Raw genomic sequence first — 27096 nt, forward strand, 5'->3', positions numbered from 1 at the left:
TGTGGTACAACAGACCTACACATATGCATTAAATGTCATATCTTGAATCATTTTTAAATCACTGTTCCCAAAGGTAAACAAGACCTTTAACCATGATTTCTGTAGCACTGGTAGTGGCCATGATTCAAACATCACTTTTTGTTAATGTCTGAATGGAATAAATGATTTTTAACAAGGTTTGAATTAGTTCCTGAAATCAACCCTATCCTCGCTTTTTTACACATGAGAGAAATTTGAATGATGATTCTGGTGAAAAAAAAATCACTCAAATCATGATTTTTGCAAGTTTGATTTACATGGCACAAAGGATTACGTCAGGCCTGCTTTCAAAAATTCACATTCAACTTGTGGTTTCAAAGGTAACATGTACATGGTCCAATCATTCTAACAACGAATTACAGTCATTTTTCCAATTTCATTCCATTAACGATTGTTCTCTCCTATCTATTGTAACTGATTTATGCTGTACACTTGTGCAACTTCCTCCTTTCCCAAAGGAAGATTTTTTTTCTTCTGATTATTGGGCTGATGACAGTGAGATGGGATTGGGGGGGGGGTAAGAATGTCGTTGCATGACAATGTTGTACTTTGGAATCAAAATATAAACACTCCTTGATATAGGCCGAATGAGCACGGTGTCACGTTTGGCTTGTCATCCGTGGGGCGATTAGGGTAGGAACCTACTTTGATTGATGGCTTTTGCACCTGAATTTGGTTCCAGGGCAATTTGAGCACAGACTACCAGTGCTACCTTCTCTTCCTGTAACACCCCGAGTACATATATCTGCTCTGATATAGTTTCTCTTCTCTTCAAAGCTCCCTAGTATTTTACAAGGGTCAAAATTAAAGGGAACCATGTCAACCAATAACCATTTAGTTCTGTTAGAAGGATTATATTTTTTGAGCCTCATAACCAGATGTAAATATAAGTATATCTCGTCATTAATAAAAATTGTTCTTGTAATTGTGTGACAAGACATGTATATTATGTTCAGTATTACTTTTCTGTGTTAAATTTCCCTGTATTTTACTTGCAGGAAGGAAATATTTCGTGTCATGCTGTCAGTGCAAGAATTTGCAGATTACTTTGCCCCTCCCCCTCAAAGAAAAAAAAAGATAAACAAATTGTGTGAATGTGAACTCCTCCAGTTGTGCTTTCAAAGACTTTTTTTTTTCCATTCTTCTTAAATCTAAAATGGACTAAATAGGTGGAATGTCAAATTGGATTTTGATCAAGAATATTGTGAAATATGGATTATGAATGATGGGTGATTATGAATGATGGGTGATTTATCACAATTCATTGTGATGAAAGACATATGGTGTAAAAGCAAAGCGGAACACTGAAGGAACAGTTGTTTTCTCTCTCTCTCTCTCTCTTCCGTCTTGCCTCTCTCTTTTTCTCTTTGTCATTCTCCCTTTTAGAGTCGTCTTCTTCTGCAGTGATTGTACGAATACAATAACTCACTGAACAGACTTTCTGGTATACCCCATGCATAGCCATTTAGCCACTGATGTTTTTTATCCCGATCTGAATAGCTCATCCGTCGCATTGAGGGATTGAAAATGCTGCTTTTTTCCGTAGAGACAGCCCAAATGGTTATGACCGTCACAAACAAGCCAGGTAGAAAGATTCCTTTCAAACAATGGTTGCCCGCCATCAACCCTTAGATAGCTTGTCTTCAGGCTCATGTAAGCATTCTTTTTGATAAAATTGTGTAGTCATACAATGTTTCAGGTTGTAATGAATGCAATATGCTAATCATCACATATGTTTTTGTGGCCTACCTAGTGAGTCAAAATGAATATTTTATCACCAGTCTTTACATTAGTCATCAAATTACATGATAGATTGTTTGTGGTTAATTGGATCATTTGAATGTGTAGTCACTGAGACAAATCCAATTAACAATTTGGTTATCAGTATGTGTCATGCAGGACAATAGCGGAGCATATGTTCACAATCTAGGATAAAAGAGAGAGATAGAGAAAGATAGAGGGGGAGAGAGGGAGAGAGAGAGGAAGGAAGGAGAGGAGATGATTAATCCTCTCCCTCCCCGATGAAGGCAGACCCATTGGGAATCATATCTAGAACTGCATTAGATTTAGCCTTTCACGTCTAAAATACTTTCTGTTGAGAGAATTAAAGTGTAACATATATGATATGTAATGGATATGTGTAATATATGAAACATATGATGAATTATATAGAAAAGCATATTGTAATGGGGAATACATCCTTTTGCAGTACGTGCTACAGCAAAAAAGTCTTTATCTTCTGTAAGTGTGCTATGTAGGAGATTCCCATCTCCAGCAATTAAGACTTTATGACTCTAAATCATGTCCATCCAATCCATCGATTCCACGCATGGCTCTAGTGCAACCATTACCAGGCAAAATGTGGATGAAAAGAGACAAAAAGTCCATTCCAAAGAAGCAAAAGATGCCAAAGTACATAACTCCAAACAATCCTAAGGGTGGCACTCAAGCGTAGCCAAGCTTGAAACTCAGTTTTTAGTCAGCAGGACTTTGTGATCAAAAAAAGAAATATATAAAGGGATGGGGGGGGGGGGAGGTGTGTGGGTGGTGAATTAAGGAGGATTTACCATCCCTCTTTGACAAGGGAGAAACCATTGGAGGGTGGGTTTATACACAAGTAGACACAGATTATAGTCATTCTGTTCAGACTTCTTTACTTAAAGTAAAGCTCCTGTCTTCTGTTTGAGGGATGTAATCAGGGAGGGGCACCTCCCTGATGTAATATAAAATGAGGCAAGGCAAACTTGTGAGTGCCTGTTGTAAGATAATGAATGCAAATTCAAGATAGAAATCCAGGTGAAGAAGCGAACCAACACAAATATAATGTGTAAAGTACACAGCTAGTGTTTCTCTAGCTGCAAAATGCTAGATCATAGGAACATGGAACAAACTTCTACTTTGAAGGATGTATTTACCTAGAGTAGAAGAGCAAAGTGACCTCATTGAAGCCATGTAAGTGCATGGGTAAATATCAAAGTCCTAAAAGATACATGAAAGAATGGAGAGGAGATGAAATATAATGAGAAACAGGGGTCTGGATTGTAAGACTAGCTGTGCACACACTCCACTGCCCCTCTAGCTGTGTGTTCAATTGACTCTGAAGGCGAGTGTGGAGTGCCGCTTTGTTTCCCTTCGTCCCACTTTGTACTCCGTCTTTTGTCAGAGGTGGTCCCAATTGCAGCGCACTCCTCTTCCAGTGCACAGCCTTGCTATTGGACGACATCCAGTGGAGCTGTGGGCTCTTGGGTAGCCAGGAGTTTGGCCGAGACGTCCCTTCAGGCGTAGCACTACAAGCAGCTTTACCCTCTGCGCTTGGTCCTGACATCTCCATACTGTTGATGGATGGGGGAGAGATGTTCAGGGTTCCTAACAGATCACTTCTTGTTGGATGAACCTGTGACTATTAATAATGGAATCACTCATCGGATGCTAACTCTTGGATAGATTACGCTATTTTCATACTGGTATATTTTCATACGGACGTCGAAGCGGTGCTTGGAAGTCATATTTTCTGCTTCGTCACTTTGGTTGGATGATCAATATCACGGCCAGGCTGTCTAGACACTAGCCCCAATCAATTAACTCCACTTTCACCTCTAGGAGCACTCCATGCCCCATGTTGCTGACTCACCCCCATGAATGCAGCTGGAAATTTGGAACCCAAGGTAATATTTCTTAAATTGAAATTGATTAATCCCAACAGGTCTCCAGTGCCGTGATTCATGATGCCATTTGGCTCGATTGGTTGTGTTAAATGCTGAATGTTTCTTCATTGACGGACAGCTGATAACTCTGAATGTGCCAAAATGTGTAAAAGACGCATTAAGGTTAAATCTATCATTACCAGTGGCAAACTGGTTGTACATGATATGACTCAATCGGCATGTGGAAGTCATGGTCCTTTGGGACTCAACTTATTCATGTGACACGGTTAGCAAAACCATGTCAACATCGAGCTTGTGTTTTGTGTGATGCAAGATTATATGAAGCTTTCGAGTCGGTCATTAAATACAACAATGTGCCATAATTACCCGAAAATGATTGAAGTAAACATCCAAAGAAAAACAAAAGAGGAAAAGCAGAAAAATAGCATTCAAAGTGATGAATCAATGTTATATTAGTAGTACAACGAAACACTATTTTCAAAGAAATACATGTTGGTCTGTTTTTAATGGAAATTCTTATAGAAGACGGAAGATGTACGTTTTATCATATTTGTCAATGAAAAGCCTGATCCATAAACTCAGCTGTCGGCAAAAAGGGAGCATCATATAGAATCAAAGACGGGGGCAGGCATGCAAACAAACTAAAATATTGACCAGTGTTCGATTGACTGCATGCAGTTTACTGTCCTCACAAGGAAAAAGAGCAATTCTGTTTACACTTTTGCAGTAGGAGAGACAGGTGCGCTGCTGATATGGGAAACATGCATGATAGTTCACGGCAGCAAAGGATATCAAAGAAGTGCATTCCATCAGCTTTTAGAATCTGTCAAACCCACGTTATTGTATTCTATATCAATAGCGTGATTGATTCAATGTATTCATGTCAGATGCTCCCTTGTTGGTTCTGCAATGGAAATGTTTTTATGTCTGTTGAAGCACTTGTTGCAGTATTCCAAATTCAACCAGCGCATCTTTATCTGCCTGTATGGGATCGTCACTTACACCACCCTCGATTGTCTGCTTGTGAGTAATGCACCTGTTTTAGACTGGTATGGAACATACCATGCCCCCTATCAGATCCTCCTGACTATTGATAGCGTTGTCCTGAATATGCTGGTACCACATCCATCTTTTGACGCCTGTGATCCCTGAGCATTACGGGGTACGGGGGTAAAGGAGGTTGTGTTTATGTGGCAATCAAGTTGTGGTCATGTTTTGTTCAGCCTTATTTGCTAGCCTACAGAAGCCACTTTTCATGCAGCTGACTTGCAGAATTTGCTATTGGGGAAATCATTTTATCCAAGTGAACAGGTGTCCTTTTAGTGTCCCAAGGGAACCAGGCATTGATCATGTCAAGTAGTTTAAGAGCGTGTTTCTACTGAGCGACGAAAATTCGAGGTGATGCCAGCCGATGTGTGGTGATACCGGCCGATGCCGGCCGATACCGGCCGATGCGTGGTGACACCTCGAATTTTTCCTCAGTAGAAACAGATCTGGTAGTGGCCGATGCCGGCTGATGCGAGGTGCTCCGTCGTCCATCTATTGAGGTGGTCGATGCGTGGTGACGCGAAGGACAATTCTCAGTAGAAACACACCGGGTAGCGAAATTCGAGGTGTATCGGACGTCTAGAATTTCTCCCCGCGCTTTTCAATCGGTTCATCGCACACATGTGTACAAAATACGTGTGTACACACAGCGACCGTGTTCGCATCATGCTTTGTTGGTACCAACTCGCTTGTGTATGTGTTACAGGCCCTATACGTTACGTTACATGTGAATTGTGGCATTCATCGCCTATTGTTCGCGTGATTAACAGCCTAACTTATTGCATTACTAAGCCCTCATCACTTACTTGATTTTGCACCGCGTTATTTCATTTTATATTGTCTCTAATCGCGAGAGTACCATATTAGTGTGTCGCAGCCTTGAGAAAATCTCAACTGGACCCTCGATCTCCAAAGATTTCTCATCAGTCAGTGGCAGGATACCAGTATGTTAGTTCGGGGTATATTGGATGGGAAGACGAAGAGAAATGGCTAATCAAAAAATAGCCGACGCAGTTGTAGCAAAGCAGGCAGGGTTCGGATCGTATTAACAGGCAGTGCGCGCGTGACCCAAATCTGTGACTTAAAAATACCTGACTTCCGGAATCGCCGCATTTGCACGTCACCTTTGCATCACCTCGTATTTTATCACTCAGTAGAAACAGCTCGAGTGGTTGTAAAATACGAGGTGCTGCGTTGGACAAAATTCGTGGCGATGCCAGGGATGTGAGGTACTCTCAGTAGAAACACGCTCTAACTCTTGAAAGGAAAAATTGTGATAAAAAAAATAAAGTGTGCGAGTGTATGTGTTTACAGGTGTTGAATCAAATATTTGTAACTTTGGCAAATATGATTATATTCCATCCACAGGTTGTCAGGCTTCTGATATTGAAGTGATTGCTGTAGCGTGATTTTTTCTTTTCTTTTCATATGACTAAAAAAACCAAAGTTTTATAGCATAATAGTTTCCACAATGCCGTAGCCTTTCAAATAGATTTGGAATTTGATTGTAGCTACTAGTAAAACAAATTCTGTGTGGATGTACTTTGGTACATGATGTGTTCCTGCGTTTCCGTTTGTACAAGCCTTCTAGAAATATATATTTCTAGATATATATCATCATGATAAAGGGAATATATTGGAGGGCATCGTTTCTTGCTGAAATGTGGGTGAAGAATGAAATCCACCCATATCTGCCATACATCAGGTGATCCTCAATGATTGGAAAGTGAATGACTGTTTTTTTCCTAACCAGCAAACCTTTTGTAAAAGGCCACAATGCGCGATTCCTGGAGAGGGGTGCTTTCTTTTCCCACAAGGTCTCAGGAAAAGCATCAATTCCTGTTATCCAGTATAGTTTATTTTCCCATTTCTTGAATGCAGCAGTGCAATTACCCTGAGCAGGCAACCAAGATTGAATGACGATTTGATCCTAGCCCCACCCCTTGACATATTTGTGTGTGATTTATATGGCATCGTGTATATATGAAATGTCACGGGAGGTTATCATACGTAATCTTTATAGTTCCCTCTGTGCTAAAGATTATGTATTTTGTATAGAAAATTATTTCTCAAGTATTTAAATGCTGATATTGATGGAATTCCAACAACTGGGTAAGTGTAAACATGGGGTTGGTTTCCATGTTTGACAACTCATATTCATAACTTGTCTGCAAATACACAGTTACCTTTATTTAGGCAAATTTATGCCCACTTGACTGACCTGCCGGATTTGGCAGAGGTTAGGGACAAACCTGTAGAGCTGAAACACCTTACAAACTTACATGGTGTGCACATTACAGCTAACCTGCGCCTTTTTGATGGTGTGTTTGCTTTTGTGTGCGTGGACATTGCTCCGGTGGTACAAAGGTGATAATGCGGGTCTTTGACAAGAAACCCATCCCCGCCTAGACTGACAGGAGTGGTATAATGGGTGCTAAACTCAAAAGTTCAGTCACAGGACCAATTGTGTTTTTTTTTACCTTTTCAGGTAGAGAAATATAAAATAGCACTAGCATTTCAGGCATGCTGCATTCTGGTGCAAATCTGATGAGCATGTATCCATTTCTCTTAGTCTTTTAGTTTAATCAAGTGGCAGGTTCAACACAAACTCCCTTAAAGGGACTGTATAGTTCTGGGTGAAGTGAGGATTTAGCTTTTTAACGTTTTGCGAGATGTTCAGAAACCACTCTGTGAGATGTCAAAGAGCATGCAATTCTAAGGGGAATCAAAAGTTGATTTGATGAAAATCGGTTTTGAAATGGCTGAGATATCCAAAAACAAAGTGAAACAAAGAGATCCTAATAAAAGACGTGGCCTGTCGCCTTTTATTATTATCACTTTTTGGGATATCTCAGCCATTTGAAAACCAATTTTCATCAAATAAATGTTTAAATCCTTCTTAAAATTACATGCTCTTTCATATTTCATAAGAGGTTTCTCATTATCTCACTTAGGAATGTTATAAACCTGACTCCTCACCTCAACCAGTACTGTACAGTCCCTTTAATTGTTTTTCCCCCATTCTCATACACACTTTTCCCTTTCTAGATTGAAATTGTCTTTAAAAAATGCCTACAGTGTGTCAAAATGTGATTGCGAGATGAGAAAGATATTTGTGGAGTTGCCTTTTGTCCAATATCAGCTAGTGAATATGAAATATCCCTTTAAATCATCGCCCTAGAAATATGACAGTTGTCCTAAGTAGGTTTAACCCATTATCTGTGGATACATGGTCAATGCTGTACAAAGTCTACATGAAGATTTCATAATCTTATAGTGAATGGGTTAATTCATATAGCAGGTGGTTCCTGAGTACACAATTGATCACTTGCCTTTGGAGGATTGTTCATGCTGTGTGTTCTGTGTTGCATATTAACCCATTCTCTCTGACATATTGTGGTTCTATAGTTATAAAGTTGATACTGGTATTTTATAGCAACCCTTGTTCCAATACTAATAGGCTGTGTGGGTTCAATACCATTTCAACACTGTCAAGATTTCCATATTGAAAGTAGACATCAAGTTTTGGCTTTTCAAATTCATTTTGACTGAGTTTAGATAATGATCATTGTAAATGTGCAATATTCTGACACTATCAGATAAGCATTACTTTTTAATACTTTTTGGAGGGGGTGGGGAGGAGGTTAATTGTTTTGTGTCTTCAGTGAAAGGCAGCAGCAAACATTTTCCCTCAAGGAATGGAGAAGAGGATTTATTCAACCAAAAGAAATATGTGTATAACCTTGAGAATCTGTCTATCTATTATATGTATTTGGATAGAGGGGGTGTCTAGACCAGTTTTTGCATTGTCTCGCTACAAAGCCACATATGGGGAAATATTTATGCACCATTCATTGTAAGGCTGTTTACCCAAGGCAATTGTTGGGTGAGTAATCTTCATCATGGTATCGTAAGGTGTCTGGGTATACCAGTATAATGAGTGAAGGTGGTAGTCTGTCCCTGCGTGGAAGTTTTGGTCTTGAAGGTGCAGTCACTTTTACAGGAATCATCATTCTTGTTGATGATTTTTGTGGCATTCTGTCATGTGTAGGAGTATTTTGTTTCCCTACTTGCAGCACTGGGATGACTTCAGTTCCTACAATAGAAGACATGATAAAGATAGAAGAGAGAGAAATAAATAGATAAAGAATTGTTACAGACTACTTGAGTTTGTCAAGAAGTGGTCGTTCTGTTCACACTTTCTTCATGGCCTGTTTTAGGCAAACACCGCCGCTTGCAATTTGTCGACATTGACGTCTTCTGCATGCTCTGGTTCTCCCAGCTCTTGTGACAAAACTCCTTCCTTAGGGTGGGATTTCACGGAGCACGCGAACGATTTGCGAATGACGCGAATGGCAAAATCCAGCATTCGCATTTTAGTCTGCAAAAGATCGCCAAACAGACGTGAGGATTCAGAAGCGTCGTCAACTGTTCGCGAATGTCGTTTTTACTTCGGCGAGAATTTCAAAAAAGTTTGAAATTTTTTGCGAACCTTTTCCGCACACTTAGTCGGGATTTGCTCGTGAATTGTTCTCGAAAGTGTCTTTAAAGCTTCGTCATATGCGCAAGACCTTCGCAAGACACGCGCGATGTTCGCAAAATGTTCGTGAAACCCCAAACAGACTCCGAAACTTCGGAGAATGTCTCGCGTAAGTTACGCGAAATCTGCGAAGTTTTTCCGATCATTTTACGACGTAATCGCAAACTGTTCGCGTACCTTTTGAGACATTCTCGCGAACGTTTACCGCACGTTTGGGGATGTATGACCTATACGTTTTCTACTTATAAAATCGTAGCATACATCTAAACATCAAACAATTGTTAACTATAGTAACAAAAGAAATTAAAAACTAGCAAAGAGAAAGAAATGTTTGATATAATATACAAAAAAAAAATCGCAGAATACACTTAAAATCAATCTCAAGTATGTAAAATTTCGTTTGAACTAGGATTATGTGTTGGAGGAACTGCGAAAAAAAAAATCAAATGCTTTACTAGCGGAGATAGGTCCTAGGGAAAAAATGTAGGCACACCATAGACAAATGAGAGGAAAAGAAAGGAGAAATAGAGGAAAGAAAAAAAATTCAACTCAAGACAGCTTCCACCTCTCCTTGGGTACATTTTCTCCCATGATTAATGAAAATTTTTCGTTGTTCGCATTTCCGTCGCGTGTTCTTTGTGTACGTAACATGCTGTACTTTAGCAATGATGCACACGACAATCGCACATACGTCGTGGAAACTTCGCACAAACTGCGCAAGAATAGTTTTCGGCGTTATTGTCGGAACACATTCGGAGAAAAACTTTTCCGAATGTTGGATTTTGTCATTCGCGCCCTTCGCAAATCGTTCGCGTGCTCCGTGAAATCCCACCCTTAGAGGGCAAAGTTTGCTGTGTGTCCATTGTGACTTGAGGAATAGGACCACCATCATCTCACGTTTTGTAAGCACCTGTAATCACGGGTGAGTCACGGCTGGGTTTCTTTCTCCCTGTCCCCTGCTCAGTGATTTCTATAGGGAATGCTTTGCACCAATTTGTGAAACGAGACATCAATTACCCTCTGGATGTATGCTCAACACTCACAATGTATGTCACAAGACATCATAGCAGGGATTCATGCTCATTGCAGATTGTGGCATCATAATGGAAAATGTCCATTCAGCAGTGAGGTTGAGACTGGCGACATTCAAAAAGTAAAAAATAGCTTCTATCTGAGAATACTAATCATGTTAATCATTTGCTTGATCATTAGTCCAATAATCCCTCGTAACAACAACTGGTGTTTTTATCATAACCATGTAGGTGTTTTTCATGTGAAATTTGTAAAGTCTGCAACAAAGTGATATATTTAATTGACAAAGTTTTCAGTCAATTGATATTGGAATCTTTTATCTGCAGTTGAATACTTCTGTAAAGGTGTGATGAATATCTTTTTTTTTTCTTTTTTGGATGTAGCAAATAGCAAGAAGGAATGTCTAAAGGGAACTGTAACTAGGAATGGGGGTATGTTTTATTGTACAGAAACACTGCTTGACAACAGCCTTTCGAAACAGGTTGATGTATGCATGGTGCTGTATGTAGTCACAGGGAATCGTGAATATGGCTACTGACAATGTTATACCTTTGGATAAGAACTAAAAGGGCATTAGCGCACAGTATGTTAAAGCTCCAAAGTTCTTGTTCGCTGACGATACGTTCTAAATATCACGTACCCACCTACCATCAGTGCTGGACTGTGCGCTGTACGAGAGGTGAACCATTCTCAAAGTCACCAAGATGAACAACCGGTCTTATCTAGTCTTATCTCCAGGGTTATTCATTAAATGTACAAACAATGACACACGCTTAAGACTGTCATCATTCCGGGGAACCTATTCTACAGAGTCAGCAAACAGCCGTTGAAGTTCACCATAGCATACTTTAGCTACCTTTTGACCTTCTTCCTAATTCGTACCTTGTATATGATGATATAGGCCTTCTAGCAACAGTAAATTTACCACTTCTGCCATTATACATTTAACAGTGTCAAACAAATGATTTTACATTTCATTCTTGTTGATTCTATAGGCCTACCTCTTAAACTATTGTTTTCTGTCTCATTTCTAATGTCATAACCCACAAGAAAAGTTCAGGTCACTTTGTTAAGTGTTAGCTGATGAGATTGATTATTCAGGAGTATGTGGATTTACAGAGAGATTCCATATGTTACCTGTCATTATCATCTCCCTGCTTGTTGACCAAGTTTCCAAATGTCTTTTGCAAAGCCATATTACATCACATCATTTGAGGTTTATGTACTATATGATACCAGAAAGCTGGATCAGTTGGCTCAATCAGAGATACACCGTTTCTCAAATGTTGAACAACTTCTAATCTTTGAGTGGGATTAATGATAAGATTATGGCATTAGGATTAGCTGACAAGGGATGGCAAGAGAGAATGAGAGAAAGATAGACTGAAGGAAGAAAGGAAGGGTGTGAACATACCTTACATGGGACTTTGTACATGAGCTTCATTAAGAATATGACATTTGATTATGTTTCAATCAACATTGTCCAATTTCGTAACGCATGACGACATCATAGATTTGGAATGAAAAAAAAAAGGAGTTGCCCGCGTATCACAACACATTGCCTTGGTAATGGTAATAGAAGAAATGTTCATAGTATGGGTCACCTTCGTCTATGCTCAAGTTTCGTTAAAGATTTAAATTATTCTGAATAGTTTAAGGAAGGAAAGGTTGAATGTATTCTGTAACCTTTGAGGTCAGGTGTTTTGATGGAATCGCCAGCTGTAATTTCACATCTTGTGAAAGAAAATCCTGTTGTTGACATCTAATCACCTGTTCCGTCTTTCTTTGTGGAGGAAGAATCTTGCCTGTGGCGATCAGTTTTCAGAAAAGACGGATATGCAGGATCAATAACTTCTGTACCGTGACATCTTGGTTAGGGTCCAATCACACACACACACACACACACACACACACACACACACACACACACACAAGGCGTGAGGAGACCCGATAGTCTTTCAGTCTAAAGAACATACAAAAACTCTCCTCTACTGAACTTGGTCCATTTGACAACCATCTCCAAGTCAGAGTGTGCTGTGACATAAAATATTCTTATTCTTGTTTGTTTGTTTGTTTGTTTGTTTGTTTGTTTGTGGTGTCAATGCAAAATTTTGATTGATGAAGAAAGGTTGTTAAATGTCGGTATCATCCAAACTCTTAGATATAAAAACTTTTATGATTCTTTTCTTCTCTGAAAATGCAAATATTTCAAGTTGACATTGCCACCTGTGGTATCTAGTTACCATGGCAACTAGGGAAGATTCTATTGTCCACTGCAGGAAGCTGAAAACTTCCAGCGGGACTGGTAGGGTGATCAAGTGCCTCATTGAGAGCTGAAATTATCAAAGTCTAAACATTTTACCAGATTCATTAAGCCTTTTAGATGCCCTTTCACTTTCCAAACAAACAAGACTTATCAGGTATGTGGTAAAATTGATGGCCAGTACAGAATAGAAAGTTGTTATGTCAAAAGTGGGACGCCCCTCAATACAAGTTCGAGGTCATGCCCATTACCATTCCGTCATAAAAACAGGTAAACAAATAAAATTGCAGCAGAATGATTGTAAAGTGCATACTAGTATAAAAGTTAACATGCATTCAGAGGATAGTGAACCACAAAAAGTGAGAAAAAGTGAGGCTGAGAGAAAATGTGTGTCAGAGTGGTCAGAATGTTGTGAGAATGAGAGAAAAGGTGTGTGAATAGTCTTTTCAAAACTGTTGACAGATAAGGCTTACCAAAGTACATGAGGTTAACACTATTTTACTGAATTTAGAACACTGTAATTGGTAACTTGGAGGCAGCCATGCCAAAGTGTAGACATTTCTACTCATAGTGGCAGCCATAAGAGTTACTACTGACTAAATGGAATACATGGAATGATAGATATCAAGCTGTAACATGAATATGGCTCCCATGAACACAGATTTGCTGTATAGAGGTTTACATTCCCTACACCTGTCACTTCAGATAAAGGTGACGGGTATATGTTCTGATAAGCAGCAGCAAACAGTTTATAGTATACTACAAAGATCTGAGGATGTACACATATGATATCTTGTTGCTGCTAACTCATCCTTTTCCATTCAAAGGAACCCCCTCCCCCTTAATCTTGGTGGACACCAAGATCTTGCAATGTTTTTGACTAATAAAGAGTTTGTGTTGGTGGAGGCAGGTGGTAATTACCAGTAATTGTCATGAATAAAGTAGAGAATGGGAGAGAGGGGTAGGCCACTGGTCTTTCAAACCATTGGATGTATCTATATAAAGTAATACTCGAAAGAAAGTACCTCTTCATACCATAAAGGAGGTGTTATGGCCATTGTGGATTCTCTGATCCCTCGTCAAGGGGGTATTGATGAGGTACCAGTAGCATCACTCCACCAACAAAGCACCTGTCCCCTCCCCTTGCAGCCTTAAACCAGGGAGGTGGGAAGCCCATCTCCCTGCTTAAACACCCTACCACCAGCCACGCCTTTGTCACAGGGGAACATTCATTGTCCCCCCAGACAATGGAGCTGCTCCTCCATTAATCAGCAACAATCCTATTCACACTCTGTGATCAGATGAAGCCAGATGTATGCTCTGTCCCTGAGAGCAACGGGCATTAAAATCGAGCTTTATACTGGTGTGCACAAGACTCCTCTTACCTTTAATCAATTGATCTCTAGTTGAATTCTGTTACATAAGTAGGATTACTTAACTGAATTCAATAAAGTGGTATCCCGTGATATCTCTCTGTCTTTTAGATTTATATCATATGGAAATGACACCTTCTGATCCCCAAATAGCAATGACAAGATTAGATATCACTCATAAAACCAATTTATTATGTCATCTAATCCTTTGGAGGGGGTATCTGTCAAGATGCATAAACACAAAAGTGTACTATTTTTAGAGTTATTTGGAATTTACAATTTTATGGATTCATATGAATTTAGAATTTGATTCTTTTAATAGCATTGTGTCATTGCCTGTACAATTTAAGAACTAATCTTTTATAAGCAGTTTTTGGCTTGGTGTTTTTCATTTTTTCTTTGAATGGATAATTACTGCACACTTCTTGTTTTTATACAAATCGTATTACAGACTGATTGTATTCATACCAAACATATGATATATTTCCATGCCATAATCTTTATGATTTTGTATTGCTTGTAGAGATCATATCAGTATTAGGAAAGCATGCATTCGGAGATGGTATACATCTTTCTTGTTCCTTTAAGTGACTTTCACACCAAGTTGATGTACACTCGATGACTTTGATGATAAAACTCTCCAGAGTCTCGGCTTATTAGCACAACTCTTGAGTGATAATGCGAGTACCTTGTTTCGGTCTGTGGTGGCGGCAACTTTGTGGCAAGCAGATTATGACTCTTGCAGAGCCTTCGCTGATGGATAAATAGCTTCCGTAAGCGAGTCGGCAGTCCGCTCGCCCCGGAGGGTGTGCAGCCGGTCCTCTCCCCGCTGCACTTTTCCCTCCCAGCGTCTGGAAGTGAAATGAGAATTGCACATTTCGGCAGGAAATTAGCTCATCATTTCTGAAATGGCTTGTCAATGCCCCTTCACACAGCGCAGAATGGAAAATATGCGGCACGACAAATTCTTTGCATAAGTGGTGCCTTATGAGAGCGCCATCGCGGCTAATCACGTGCAAGTTGCGGTGTTAATGTTGATGTGTCACTGCAGTTCCAGAGATGAATAAACAGTTGTGTTCACTTCCTTAAATGTGAACTTTCACAATGCCTACTATACTTCATTGACAGTTCTTGATATTTATTGTCAAACAGTGCATCTTTTAACCATAAATGGCTTCTCATATTGTAAGCAATGTGATACGCTTGTAAGGTCATGATAGAAGCAAAATTTGTGGAAACCATTAGGTTCTAACTTTCTTTATCAACATACAAGAACAATGGTGTTTTCAATGACTAATCTTATGTGAACTGTCTATGATGAAGTTCTATGAAAATCAAACTCTGCCTTCTGCAAGGATATGATGTAATGAACAAAAAAAAATGCTGGATTTTGTAACAAATAGCTTGCTTCCCTTCGGATATGATGGAGCAAAAGTGGATAGCAGTGTGTGTTTTCAAGTTTTGATAAGTCATATGGTGACAGATAGAGTGGCAGTACCATCAGTTATGGTGTCAATATCACACAGTTGTGTTGAAAAAAAAAATCGATATCAAAGCCAAATTTTAGATTCCAATATATTTGTTTTTAAGACCAAGGTTACAGCAATCTTAGTAGAAATCCTGTTTGTTTGCAATAAAATATCCCAGCTCAGCACAACAAGGTCACAAAAGATAAAAAGGATGTCAATGTCCGTCTGAGGGTTTCAGTAAAAGTGACTCTAGGCTGAGCAAACACCACTAGACTGGCACCACTTCCTCCCTGCTATTGTTTGGGAAAGTTTTGGGAATTTCTTCTTGTTTTTACTAAAAACTGTGTTCTTTTTATGTCATTGGTCTCATTCAAAAGTTTGAGTGTTATTGTCCTTCATGTCTATGGGTGTGTTTCATCCTACGTGATGTGGACAAGACTTAGCAATTGTCTGTTTGTTATGATGATGCAATGATAATGTTTATGTTATGGTGGTGACAGCTTCAGACTCATTGTTCATGGGAAATATCTCAAGTTTCTTCCAATGTTATGCACACACATGATTAGCTCTGCATTGAGCTGTATGTAAATAGGGCTGTGATGGAACAATAGCCAGGATCTACTAGTCAAGAGAGAAAATGTTGCAATGTTTGTGTGGTAAGCATTTTCATCAAAAATGCCACAGCATAGATTTGAAAAACTGTGCCAGCATACATCTTGTGTTATACCTGGCAACACTCTCCAAAATCTCATGTTTTCATGATTTTTGTTTAATTGCTCTATGTATAGCATTTTGGACATAGAAGGTAATAGATGTGATAGTGAATGTAATCTTTGAGGTACTGAATGAAGCTAATGTCATTTGTGCCATTTTGACAGCTGTGAGAAACTGTGTAAGGTTCGTTTTGAAAGTGCTTGTTTATTTCAGTACTCGTATGTAATACTGTAAAAGTGGATATTTTCGCATGACTAATTTTTCGTGCTTTGCCGGGTAAGAAGAGTTTCGCCTGTTTTTAATCCCGTTGAATCAAGACATCACGCACAGGAACATATGGTAAGCAAAAATATTCGCGTGCTTTTATTTTCGCGCTAGTTTCTGGTTGCACGAAATGCGCGAAAATTTCAACACCGCAAAAAATTTCCACTTTTATAGTACCGGTAACCTGTACAGCCTCAGAGGAACAAATGAAGATCAAAGAAGGCTTTCAGACGACAAAATTTTTTGCTTGTAATCATGTTCCTGAAATGCATCTATTCTCTGCCAGCTAACAAACAATATTACATAAAGCAAGCAGCAAACATTCTCATGTACAATGTAGGTCTACAAGATTATGTACATAGACACACACACACACCATACATGTGTAGCTGATAGGTAGGTCAAACTGTTTAGATTGTGAGCACACAACTAAGATTTAAATTCACTCAATAGGAAAATACACTCAGACCAATATTTGCCAAACATGGTTTGAGAAACATGCTTTAAAGAGAAACATTTTAAAATTTGTTTTCAGAAAAAAGAAGAAGAATAACTCTGATGGCATGAAACATGCTTTTCAACACACAAGCAAGTTATGTCGAAATTCTGAAACCTTATTTCCCAATGTGTCATATCTATTTTAGGTCTATTTTATCAAAAAATAAAAGTGAAAACAATGCTCATTTGTTTTTGTCACGTGCACAGGTACTGGGCGTTAACCCAGGAAGTTTGGAAGTGGTTTGTTTTGATTTTTTTCCAAGGACATCCTCTGCAAATTTTATGTAAGTTCGTAGGAATAAAAAGGATTCACTTTTTACCAAACATGCCCCAGCAAGATGGAGACAGACACAGAACCAGTCAGGGCATGTCGTCTTTGTTTTATGGAAAGATGAAGAAAGGATTGCAGTCGTCACTCATCATTTTAAAGATGGATGTTGAAATCACAGACCTATCAGTTTAGCAGCTGCTGCTGATACAGCTTGAGCAAATGAGGAAACTTGTGGAAATTCTCTAGACTGGCTAGGCAGGTTACGATTCTGGGAGTTTATTGAAACTGCTCAGGTAATCTTGTTTGATTTTTCTTTTATATGAGGGAAATATCAAAATGCTTTCCTTCATAATCTCATGGTGCTATATTAGGCAAGGCTGATAATACGAGATCATTTATGCATCTGTTTCTCCTTGTGACATGGCTAAATAGTTTGTCATTTCAAATACATTTAATTTACATATATTTCATTTATTCTGTATGACTTTGATATGTCTAGTACAACAGATGTACTGGTTTTGTAATATTCATCAATACTGTGGTTGATGATGCTTATATCGTTTAACTGCAGTCAATAGCTCTTTGCCACTAGAGTTGAAATATACACTGTCTAGATGTTGAAATTTGTCTTGTAAGTTTATTGCTAATACAGATGAACTAAGGTACTGCCCCATACATCAATCATTTTACAGGATTTCATAGTGAAATATTGTAAGAATGTTAGCCTTTTTCACAGCAATATTTTTTTTTTCAGACTGCCTTATTTCTCCATCAAGAACTGTGTAAAAAAAGAAAGAAAATGCTTTCAGGCAGGAATTAGAAGGGTACAAGATGAGCAAGTTCTTGCATCCAGCCATTATTATCTTCACATAAGAGCATACTCACCACATGAAATAAGACACATTATGAGAGCGTTGGTGGATGTCTACTTAGGATGGTTGATTCATGTACTCTCATTTTCTCTTATAACTTTTGGGACAAGGAGATGACGACTTGGCTTAATCAGATAATTGCAAATTCAGAAAAACTGCCATCAAAATTCTACAGTGTAAAAGAAATGAATTATAGAAGAAATTATCCAGTATGTTGTTGCAGAGTCTTGCAATTCCTCTTGGCTGCAATATAAGCTTGCAATATTCATAGGAAGATACAATATGTAGATCCTATCTAAATTGATGAGAGAGGGTTCTGGAGAAGCGTGAATTTCATGAAGCTAAAAAACTTATTCATCCTGCAACGTGAGATGTTGAGGTAATCCCCTGTGAGACAGTTGGTCAGCTGCTGCAATCAAATTCATCCCTCATTCCTTCACTTATATATGTATTTTTTACTGATCTGTCCTCTTAGATATGGATTTCCTGTATTGAATAAAACAATTTCCCCTTGGAATTGGTTGTTGTAAACCAATGTTGTGCCGTGTAGGACCCTGGATGGTGTAAGGTCTCATATTAGTGTGCCAGGTCTGAAACATGCCGCCTTTGACTAAGTTTTTCTCAAATTATGTCATGGATCGGGAAGATTATGCCCTACTTATCATCTCAATTTTGATATATATATTGATTTCTTCTTCTTTTTTCAGATCAAATTTGTACTGTTAAAATCCACTGGGAGTCTTCATAAATTAGAAAGCACAAATCTCATAAATTTGAGGAATATCAGGTTGCACTGATGTGAGATTGTTTTCACAAGCCTGCACAAGAAGACGTGTGTATCAACTGTAATTAGCAAGAACTGCGAGTGAATTGAAAAGTTTGACTTTGTAGTCTTGAGGGTGTGATGAAAAGATCATTCTGCCCCCGCTAGAAAGAGATTGATTGGTGAGTTGGTGTGGTGGAGGTGATGGGGAAGGCATCCTGGAATGTCATTTGGTTGCTGACTGAAGGTTTCCCCGGCAACATTTGGATGACAGCAGCTCATCATTACTAGCAGCTGACTTACTGCAGCGCGCCGCCCGACAAGAAGTGCATCTGTTTTCAGAGGAAATGTGTGACATTTGTCTGGTTAAATTTTCATCATCAACCCTCTTCTCAGGACAGTAGAAACCAAGGTCCCGGAACTCATCAAGGAGAAAGCACAAAGTCACCTTTGGGGAATGTTTGAATAACTTTGATGGCAAACACATCTTCAGAGTATTCCATCTGTTTAAAGAATTTCACATCAAATACTCATTGCTTTTTTTTTTACCACACCAAATGGTTCTTCTCCCCTTGGTTGCCATTCTGTGTTTGTCCATCAGTGTGTATAGCACATTTGTTCTCTTTCTGCTGGAACTCAGTCAGCATTAGTTGAGGAGATGAACTCATTTGTTTCTTGTTCTCCTGTTCATGCCTCACAGATGAACAAACAGACAGAACCAACCAGCCAGGCAGTCTCCAGGTAGTAGTAGCAGAGAGCAAATTTCATCCGAGACTGGTCCACTAGAAGAGCTCTGTTACCATGGCGCAGGGTGTGATGCGGGGCGGAGGAGATGGAGCCAGGGCAGGTCTCACGTTTGAGAACTACTATGCACAAGGCACAGGTGAGAGTTTCTTGGTTTCTAGCATTCTCTTTAAGACTGAAAATATTCAAAGTGTGCACCTTCAGAAAGGATTCTTTCAGGCATTTCATTCACTCATTGTTTCTAATTTATCTTGAAGGGTTTGGATTGGATTTGTTTGTGCATTTCAAATACATAGGACAGTGACTTTGGATATATAACTTAGTAAGCATCAAAAACTCATCCACCAATGTGAGGATGTGCTAGAACAAATGCACCAACAAACACAAAGAAGGAAAAATAAAATCAAATATAGCATAGCATTAATTGATGGTCAAAACAGTGCAACACCCTTTTTTTCAGTATCTGATATTTATGAACAAAGAATACACAAAATAAACCTGAATTATATTATCTTTTATCAAATAAAAATCATTCAGGAGAAAACCAGCCATATTCTCAGATGGAAAATGGACAAAAAAAAGGTGAGATTGGGATGGGGGGGGGGGGGTAGGCCTACAATGTATTACTCAGTAAGAGTATCTATCAAAGGCACATACTATCTTTTTTTATTGCTGCAACTTTCAAACAGTCTTAGCTGTATGATCCCAACACTGTTGAAAAGAAGCAAACATTCGACAAGATTCGTGCCTCACGATAATCTATTTGTCGTGATGAGGAGTGTTGCCAATTTGAGAAATGATGGGGGATTATGAGAAGCAGACTATCGTAATTAATGTGCTGCTTTCATAATCCCCTGCCAGTAAAGGAAAGTGGGTCGACAAACATGCCAATCTCTGATGAAGGATCAATGAATAACAGTTGGGAAGTATTTGATTTGGACCCTGGCCAAAGTTACAGTTGGGATTATACATCATTCATCCATCCCTTATCCCCCCCCCCTTTCCCTCATGCTCAAAAAGAATCAGAGTTGGGTGGAGCCTGGACAGTGATTCTATGGGTAAACTTTATCTATTAATGGAAGAAATAATGTGCAGAGAGATGGCTTAAGCTGAAGGTAATCAGCCTTTATGGAATCCCTGACAAGGTCTGTCGTAGAACCTACAGAAGATTAGGCAAACAGATTCAGCCTGGGAGTGATTCCTGTCCAGTTACCTCCAAAACTTAGACAGGAACAATTCACATCCTGTTAACTTTTTAACCTGACAGCAACTTATTTTTGACTGATGTTCTGTAAATGATAGTCTAGGTTACACCAATCTCAACTGGCAGACAGTGTATTATCCTTGAAATCGCACGGTATGCCCACTTCAAGATTCCGCTGAACTTTCAGTCTTAAAAATGATGAAAAATGAAGCTTATTACAATTTGCTCAAAAGTATACTACAATGAATGATACAATTGTTGGTATTACTATTTAAATTGGTATTCTATATTTTCTGATATAATTTTAGTATGATAATAATCATTGTCATCATTCATGATAATTCATAATTGCATTTTACCTGTGCAGCTATAGTCAGTATAGCATGAAGAGTACATGATTATACCATGACCATTCATATGTCAGGTTGGGCCACCTAAAGTGAATTATCTAATACCCAAGGTCACCAAGCCGTGGTATTAAAGCTCTCATACCAGTTTGCTTCTGTCAGTGATAAAAATATATTTCATAGCAAAAATGAAAAATAAAAAGGATTAAGTTCATTAAAAAAAAACAAGCAATGTACAAACACACACAACACAATAGCACTATGCACATTGTAGGTGACTAACTTAGTTTAGTAAATCTGGAAAGGATGAGGGGAAATAATGGGTCAAGCTGAAATTAAATTTTAAGCCCCGTAATGCAACCCATATTTGTAATTGTTGAAAATCAGCTTTGGTGAGGAAAATAAAAGGTCAGTCCTTCCCGTGGAATCCTTGATCAAAGCTTTGGTAATGGAAATAGAGATTAGGTCCATTACTCATGGTGCATCGATGGCCTTATTGGGGACTCCAAAAGAATCTTCTTAAATTGAGCCAGATCAGTCGCAGTACGGCAGACAAACTTTTCAATGTGTAGCCAGCATAATCCTTTTACTGTTCGTGTGCACCCACAGCTAAGGTTTCGACCAATGTACATGTACGATGAGTGAAGCGTATTCATGTGCCATTGTGTTCAGAATTCAAAACCAGGGGAGCAAGCGTGTTTCTGGCTGTGTGATTAGCCGCATTTTGTTTACCATTAGTGAGAAATCAAAACTGAAAAGTCATCGTGCGGTGGAATGGACACACTAACGTATGATCAGTGATTCTCGAGGGTTTAATTAGCAGCGAGGAAGTGGTGTATTTGATTAATATAAATGGGTTTGCTGGCTATCAACCCTCTCATAGCTGACTGGATGGGAGTAACTGACCTGTTACATTTTTGAGTTGTAGTTTGAGGAATGAAGAGAGAGATCCTCCATCAGCTCTTGTCTCTGAGCTACGCCACTTGAGAAACTTGTCACATTTACGTCTAGCTGCCACAGGAAAAATTGATGGCTTGTACATCAGTTTTATAGTGAAAGGATACGATATTTGCGTAAGAAGTAAAGAAGTAACAAACCAAAGTTGGTAAGTTGCGATTGTTTTTCTTGATATGGTCCATCCCCCCCCCCAAAAAAAAAAAGGAAAAAATGCGTAATTGTCTTTGTGCATGTGAGTAATTTTTTTCCCCTGTACTTTCAGAACATTTTGATTGACTGTTGTCTTCTGATAGTTCTTGTGTTACTTCATTTCCATACATTCATATGAATTTTAGCCTCATGAATACAGAAAGTATGAAATGTTTCACAACTTGGAAATCTTAATTGATTCATTTGTAGAATTGGGCATGTACTTTTGGAGTTGATAATGTGCATTGACTTTGTGATTTTGATTCCATTTGCCATTCACATCACTATGAATGTATGGGAATTTTCCAAAATTACTTGGTAGAACACAGCCCAGCCAGTAACCCACCTTACCCCCCCCCCCCCCCCAAAAAAAAAAAGAAAAAAAAGAGAATCAGCAGCAGTCTTTGATGGGACTCTTTGTGCAAGTATATATCAATGATACACATAAAATTGTTTCTTCTTTATGTAATAGATATGATATTGTTTTGTTTCATAGTATGTAATGTCTGTTGCCAAAGTTTTTATTCATTCCCTTTATATGTGCATAGGAACATTTGTTTCAATTCATACGCCTACAAACATATCTGCTACCAATTGAATGTGTAAGAGATCTAAATAGTTATTCTGAATGTTTTTTATTCTCTTTTTTCTATTCCAGGCCACCATCTCCCAGTCCAGTACCATTATGGATGCGCCAACACTAACTCCAGTAACAGCAATGGGCTAGACACCAATGCACTGGCAGCGGATGTTGATCTCTCCAGAGTGCAGCGCTGTGAGTGTTGTCCCTATGGTTACCACATTGACTTGGACTTTGTCAACTTCTGTGATGACATTGCATCGGGAGCTAACCTGAAGAAGATCAAGAAGTCCAAGCGGTCACGACCTCGCCACTCGTCAGTGAAGTCGATTCGCCCACCGCCTCCAATCATCCCACCGAGAAGCAGCTCGCTTCCGTCAAAGCGGAACAGGAAACCCAAAGAGAAGCTGGAGCCGGAGAAAATTCTCGCCAAGGAGAACGCTGCCTTCTGGAAAATCTACCAGCAATTTGCCAAACTCCTCCGAAAGGAATACACCTCAGAGGACCTGACTTTGCCGTCTCTGAAAGCAAGTTTTGATAACCTGGATACGCAAAGCCTACCACCTGAGCCACATGATGTGAGCCTTAGTGACTGTGAAACAGATAGCATCGTCTCCTTGCCTCAGGGTTACCCTGCGGAGATGGAGCGACGTAGCAGTCTACCCAGCTACCAGGTTCTTCAGCAAGCTCTCAATACCAAGATGGACATCTACAATAGCAACATCCACAGTGGCCCCTTGGCCCTCTCTAACCTCGTGACCCTCTCCCGTCAGAGTGGCTCCACCAGTTCCCTATCCTCCACCGGTAGCTCCAGTGCTTTCTCCCCGATACCCCACAATGGGAGTTTGTTTTGTGAGATGGATGGTCTGAAGAGACCGCTGAGTAGTACTTCGAGTCTTGGCGAACTCTCCACAGCATCGGGGAGATCCACTCCCTCGTCGATCAGCACCAATGCCCTGTCTGCAGTTCGGGAGCAGATGGCAGCAGCCTTGCTTCGTCTGAAGCAGCTGGAGGAGCAGGTGAAGGCCATCCCTGTGCTCCAGGTAAAAATCTCTGTCCTGAAGGAGGAGAAGAGACTCTTGATGCTGCAGCTTAAAACCAAGTCCAAGGAGAAGCTCTTGAGACATGTTGGTGTGTGCGATGGTGTGGTCGAAATTGACGGCACAACAACAATAAATGGAGATGCACCATCAACATATTATGAGCCTTCTGAAATGGTTCCCACCAGCGTCAGGTCCCCAAAGCCCACTCGGCCATTCAGTCCGGGCGGGTCTGGGCGGATGCCATCTCCCAAGTTTGGTTTCCATGGGAACAGGACAGGTATCCCCAGCCCAATCTCTCCAGCATCAGTTCGACGGAGCACCAGCAGTCCAGCACCAACCAGTCCCACTCTTTTGTCTCCGACTCACAAACCCACTGCATCCCCATCAAACAGGCTGTCAAGCCCTCCACTTTCACCTTCTTCCCCTCAGCTGAAGTCACCTGGCCCACCCACATTCCCTAAACCCTACTCAAGCAAGTCCGCCCCTACCCCATTCTCTCCAAAGAAAGCCTACGTGTCCCCTGTGCCAAGACCTAACACAGAGACCAGGTCAGTGGGTGTGGACGCAAACATGATTGCACCTGTCAAATCTCCAGAGATGAAGTCCATTGGGATTAACGTCGATATGGCTTCCGAGGAGGAGAAACCGAGCACTGTAAAGGTCATCGCATGGAAGAATAAGATCCAACCCATGAAAGTATCCAGCGTGCACCTGCGTACTGTGCGCAGCATGGCATCATGGGAGAATTCACGCAACCAAGAGAACGGAGGTGACATTGGGAAGGGTGGAAGTGGCTCGTCAGCTGCCAGGGAGTCCCAGGGGAAAGCGTTAATCAGGGAGGGTCCAATTACTGCAATCAGGTCTAATGAGACTGCCTCCTCACCTATGTCTTCAGCTGACTCACCGCGCACACACCCAGTGACAGTAAGCAAAATTCCTGTCCCTCAATCACACGTCACTTTTAATGCATCGCAGCAGGACTGCAGTGCATCGCCTCCTCAGAGCAGCCCCACCGGTGATATCAAAGTAGTAAGGTTTGGCTTCCAATCTTTGGGATGTAATACAGACAGCATCTCCAAGAGAGACTGGGGGACTGAGAGACCCCATTTGGGACAGAATCGGGCTTCAAACACTGAGCAGGTGACAAGGAGTTTCTGTGAGCGTGGGATCAACACTGATATTGTTCAGACGAGGATCATGGGAACAAACACCAAGCCCCCTGTGCCGGCCAAACGAGTGGATGCAAGTATCAGTACTGACTTCAAGACGGCCACATGTGACACAGCAGTGATGGTGAGATTACAACCAACCAGCACACAGTCCACAGAAACAGAAGTTGTTGAGAGGGTTGAGTTTGGGGTTGGTACTGATATCCAGAGTCAGGATAGCTGTGTGAACACCATCACCATCTCCAAGGAAGAGAGAGGAACAGAGGCTGGGCTTCCATTTGAGGATGTGCGATGTGCTGGAGTCGATGCTAGTGTTGGCACAAAGGTCTGCACTTCCGAGGTTGGCATCACTGTGGGTGAGTTTGAGGAGGATGCCAAGAGGGCAGTCTCTTGTCAAGATTCTTCTACCAGTACTGAGGCAGTGGTTGCAGAAGAGAAGAACACAAACACAGACTCTGTGAAACTTGTGAGTAGTGGATGCAACACGGAACGCTTGGTAGAGTGCGTGGATAGTTGTGTTGGGGACGACGTGGATTTTAATGACATTATCTGCTGCAGGAAAGTGGATATGCACACCATTGGTACTAACACAAGCCAGATCCCGACATCTCATTCTAGAACCATCGGTGTTGGGTCATGCTCCATCACGGACAGCTACTGCAACAAATGTGACAACATTCAGTTGAAATCAGTGGGCACAGGAGGTGACAGGCTCTCAGATTGGAATAATTGGACAAGGACCATCGGCACAAACTGCAGTGTGGTGTCACGGACAATCGGGGTTGGGTCCGACATGGTGTGCGACCCAAAGTCACTGCTCGGGTCGGTAACCGTTGCTGTTGGTGACCGTGACGTGAATGACATCATGTGTAATATTTGTGACAAGAAACCCCAGAGGACTATTGGTACAGGAATACGGGTGCCCATGCGTGATGTCTCCATTGGAGATGGACCCATTGCATCTCAGAACACACTGGGGGTGGGCCAGTGCACTGTCATGGACAGAATCTGTGACCGGTGTGACAACCTCACCACTGTCTCCGTTGGAATAGGAAGCTCTGATGTAAATCGCTACACACACTCGCGATCAGTTCAAGTTGAGGAGGGTAGGGCAGACTCGGTTCTATTTTCACCTCTGTGCACCAGCCCCACTGGGCTTGGGTTCCCCCCTCTAGCTAGACAGGAGAGCGAAGAGAACGACTCTGTGTTCTTGACAGAGGTTGATGCTAGAGTGGAAACTGATATCGGGCCTGATTTCAGCATCATCTCAGCTGAGGCTGAACTGTTCAACATCTCACCCGTCCTTGCCTCCCAGGTGTTTGCCGAACATCCATTGGTAGATGAAGTCACAGAGGACGTCACACCAGAGGAGAGTCATGACGTCAGTGAGAGGCCTTCACAGGTGGATGGCAGCACCAGACTGACAATGCCACAAGGTAAGGAAATGTTATCACTCATGACATTCTAACTCTAAGGTCAGGGATGTGTGTAGGAGGGGAAGCGACAGGGGAGGTTGCCTGTCACAATGTTTTCAAAGTATAATTTTTTTTTCTTTTCGTGGAGCAACTACTAAACACTTTGAAAATGAAGTAGAAATGTGACAAGAAGTTAATCATATAAAAACCAGTGTCATCTGTGAAGAAAGAAGTATGAAGTAGCAAAAAGTGTAGACAAAAGGGACATGCACCCCTTCCCTTCCCCCTTTGCCTCAAGCATGTGTCCAGTTGCAATGTCAAATTATGTATTCTTTTTTTTTTTGCCCAACTGAAATCTTTCTGCAGCAGAAGTCATTTAAGAGATCAGAAGAAGGAAAGTAGTACAGCAAATTGGGGGTTTTTTTTCGCACTTAGTAGAATATATAGAGGTTTGAATCATTGGTGTAAGTAGAATTCTTGAAACTTTTAGATGAACTGTCCATTACCTCTTTTAAACTAGACACTGTGGAGCAAAATAGCGTTAGATAAATGTGTGGTTTACTCTGATGTTGAATTTATTTAAGAATGAACAGCTCGTGGATACTCAAGCAGGCCAACAAGCAAGCTGAATGGGAAGG

General features: G+C 40.5%; 1 protein-coding gene across 1 annotated transcript in view; it reads left to right on the forward strand.

Annotated features, from left to right (window-relative positions):
• Positions 1 to 3165: 3165 nt before the first annotated feature.
• LOC139728141 (uncharacterized) overlaps positions 3166 to 27096 on the forward strand; it is a 41878-nt gene continuing 17947 nt past the window's right edge. The window contains exons 1-3 of the mRNA XM_071639108.1: positions 3166 to 3704; positions 19511 to 19693; positions 22910 to 26479. Of these exons, the coding sequence (XP_071495209.1) occupies positions 19612 to 19693; positions 22910 to 26479 (3652 nt within the window). The 5' untranslated portion in view covers positions 3166 to 3704; positions 19511 to 19611. The remainder of the gene's footprint in view (positions 3705 to 19510; positions 19694 to 22909; positions 26480 to 27096) is intronic.

Source organism: Diadema antillarum, unplaced genomic scaffold (assembly GCF_040938485.1).
Source record: "Diadema antillarum isolate AM-2024a unplaced genomic scaffold, OU_Dant_1.0 seq00000166_RagTag, whole genome shotgun sequence".
NCBI classification, from domain to species: Eukaryota; Metazoa; Echinodermata; class Echinoidea; order Diadematoida; family Diadematidae; genus Diadema; species Diadema antillarum.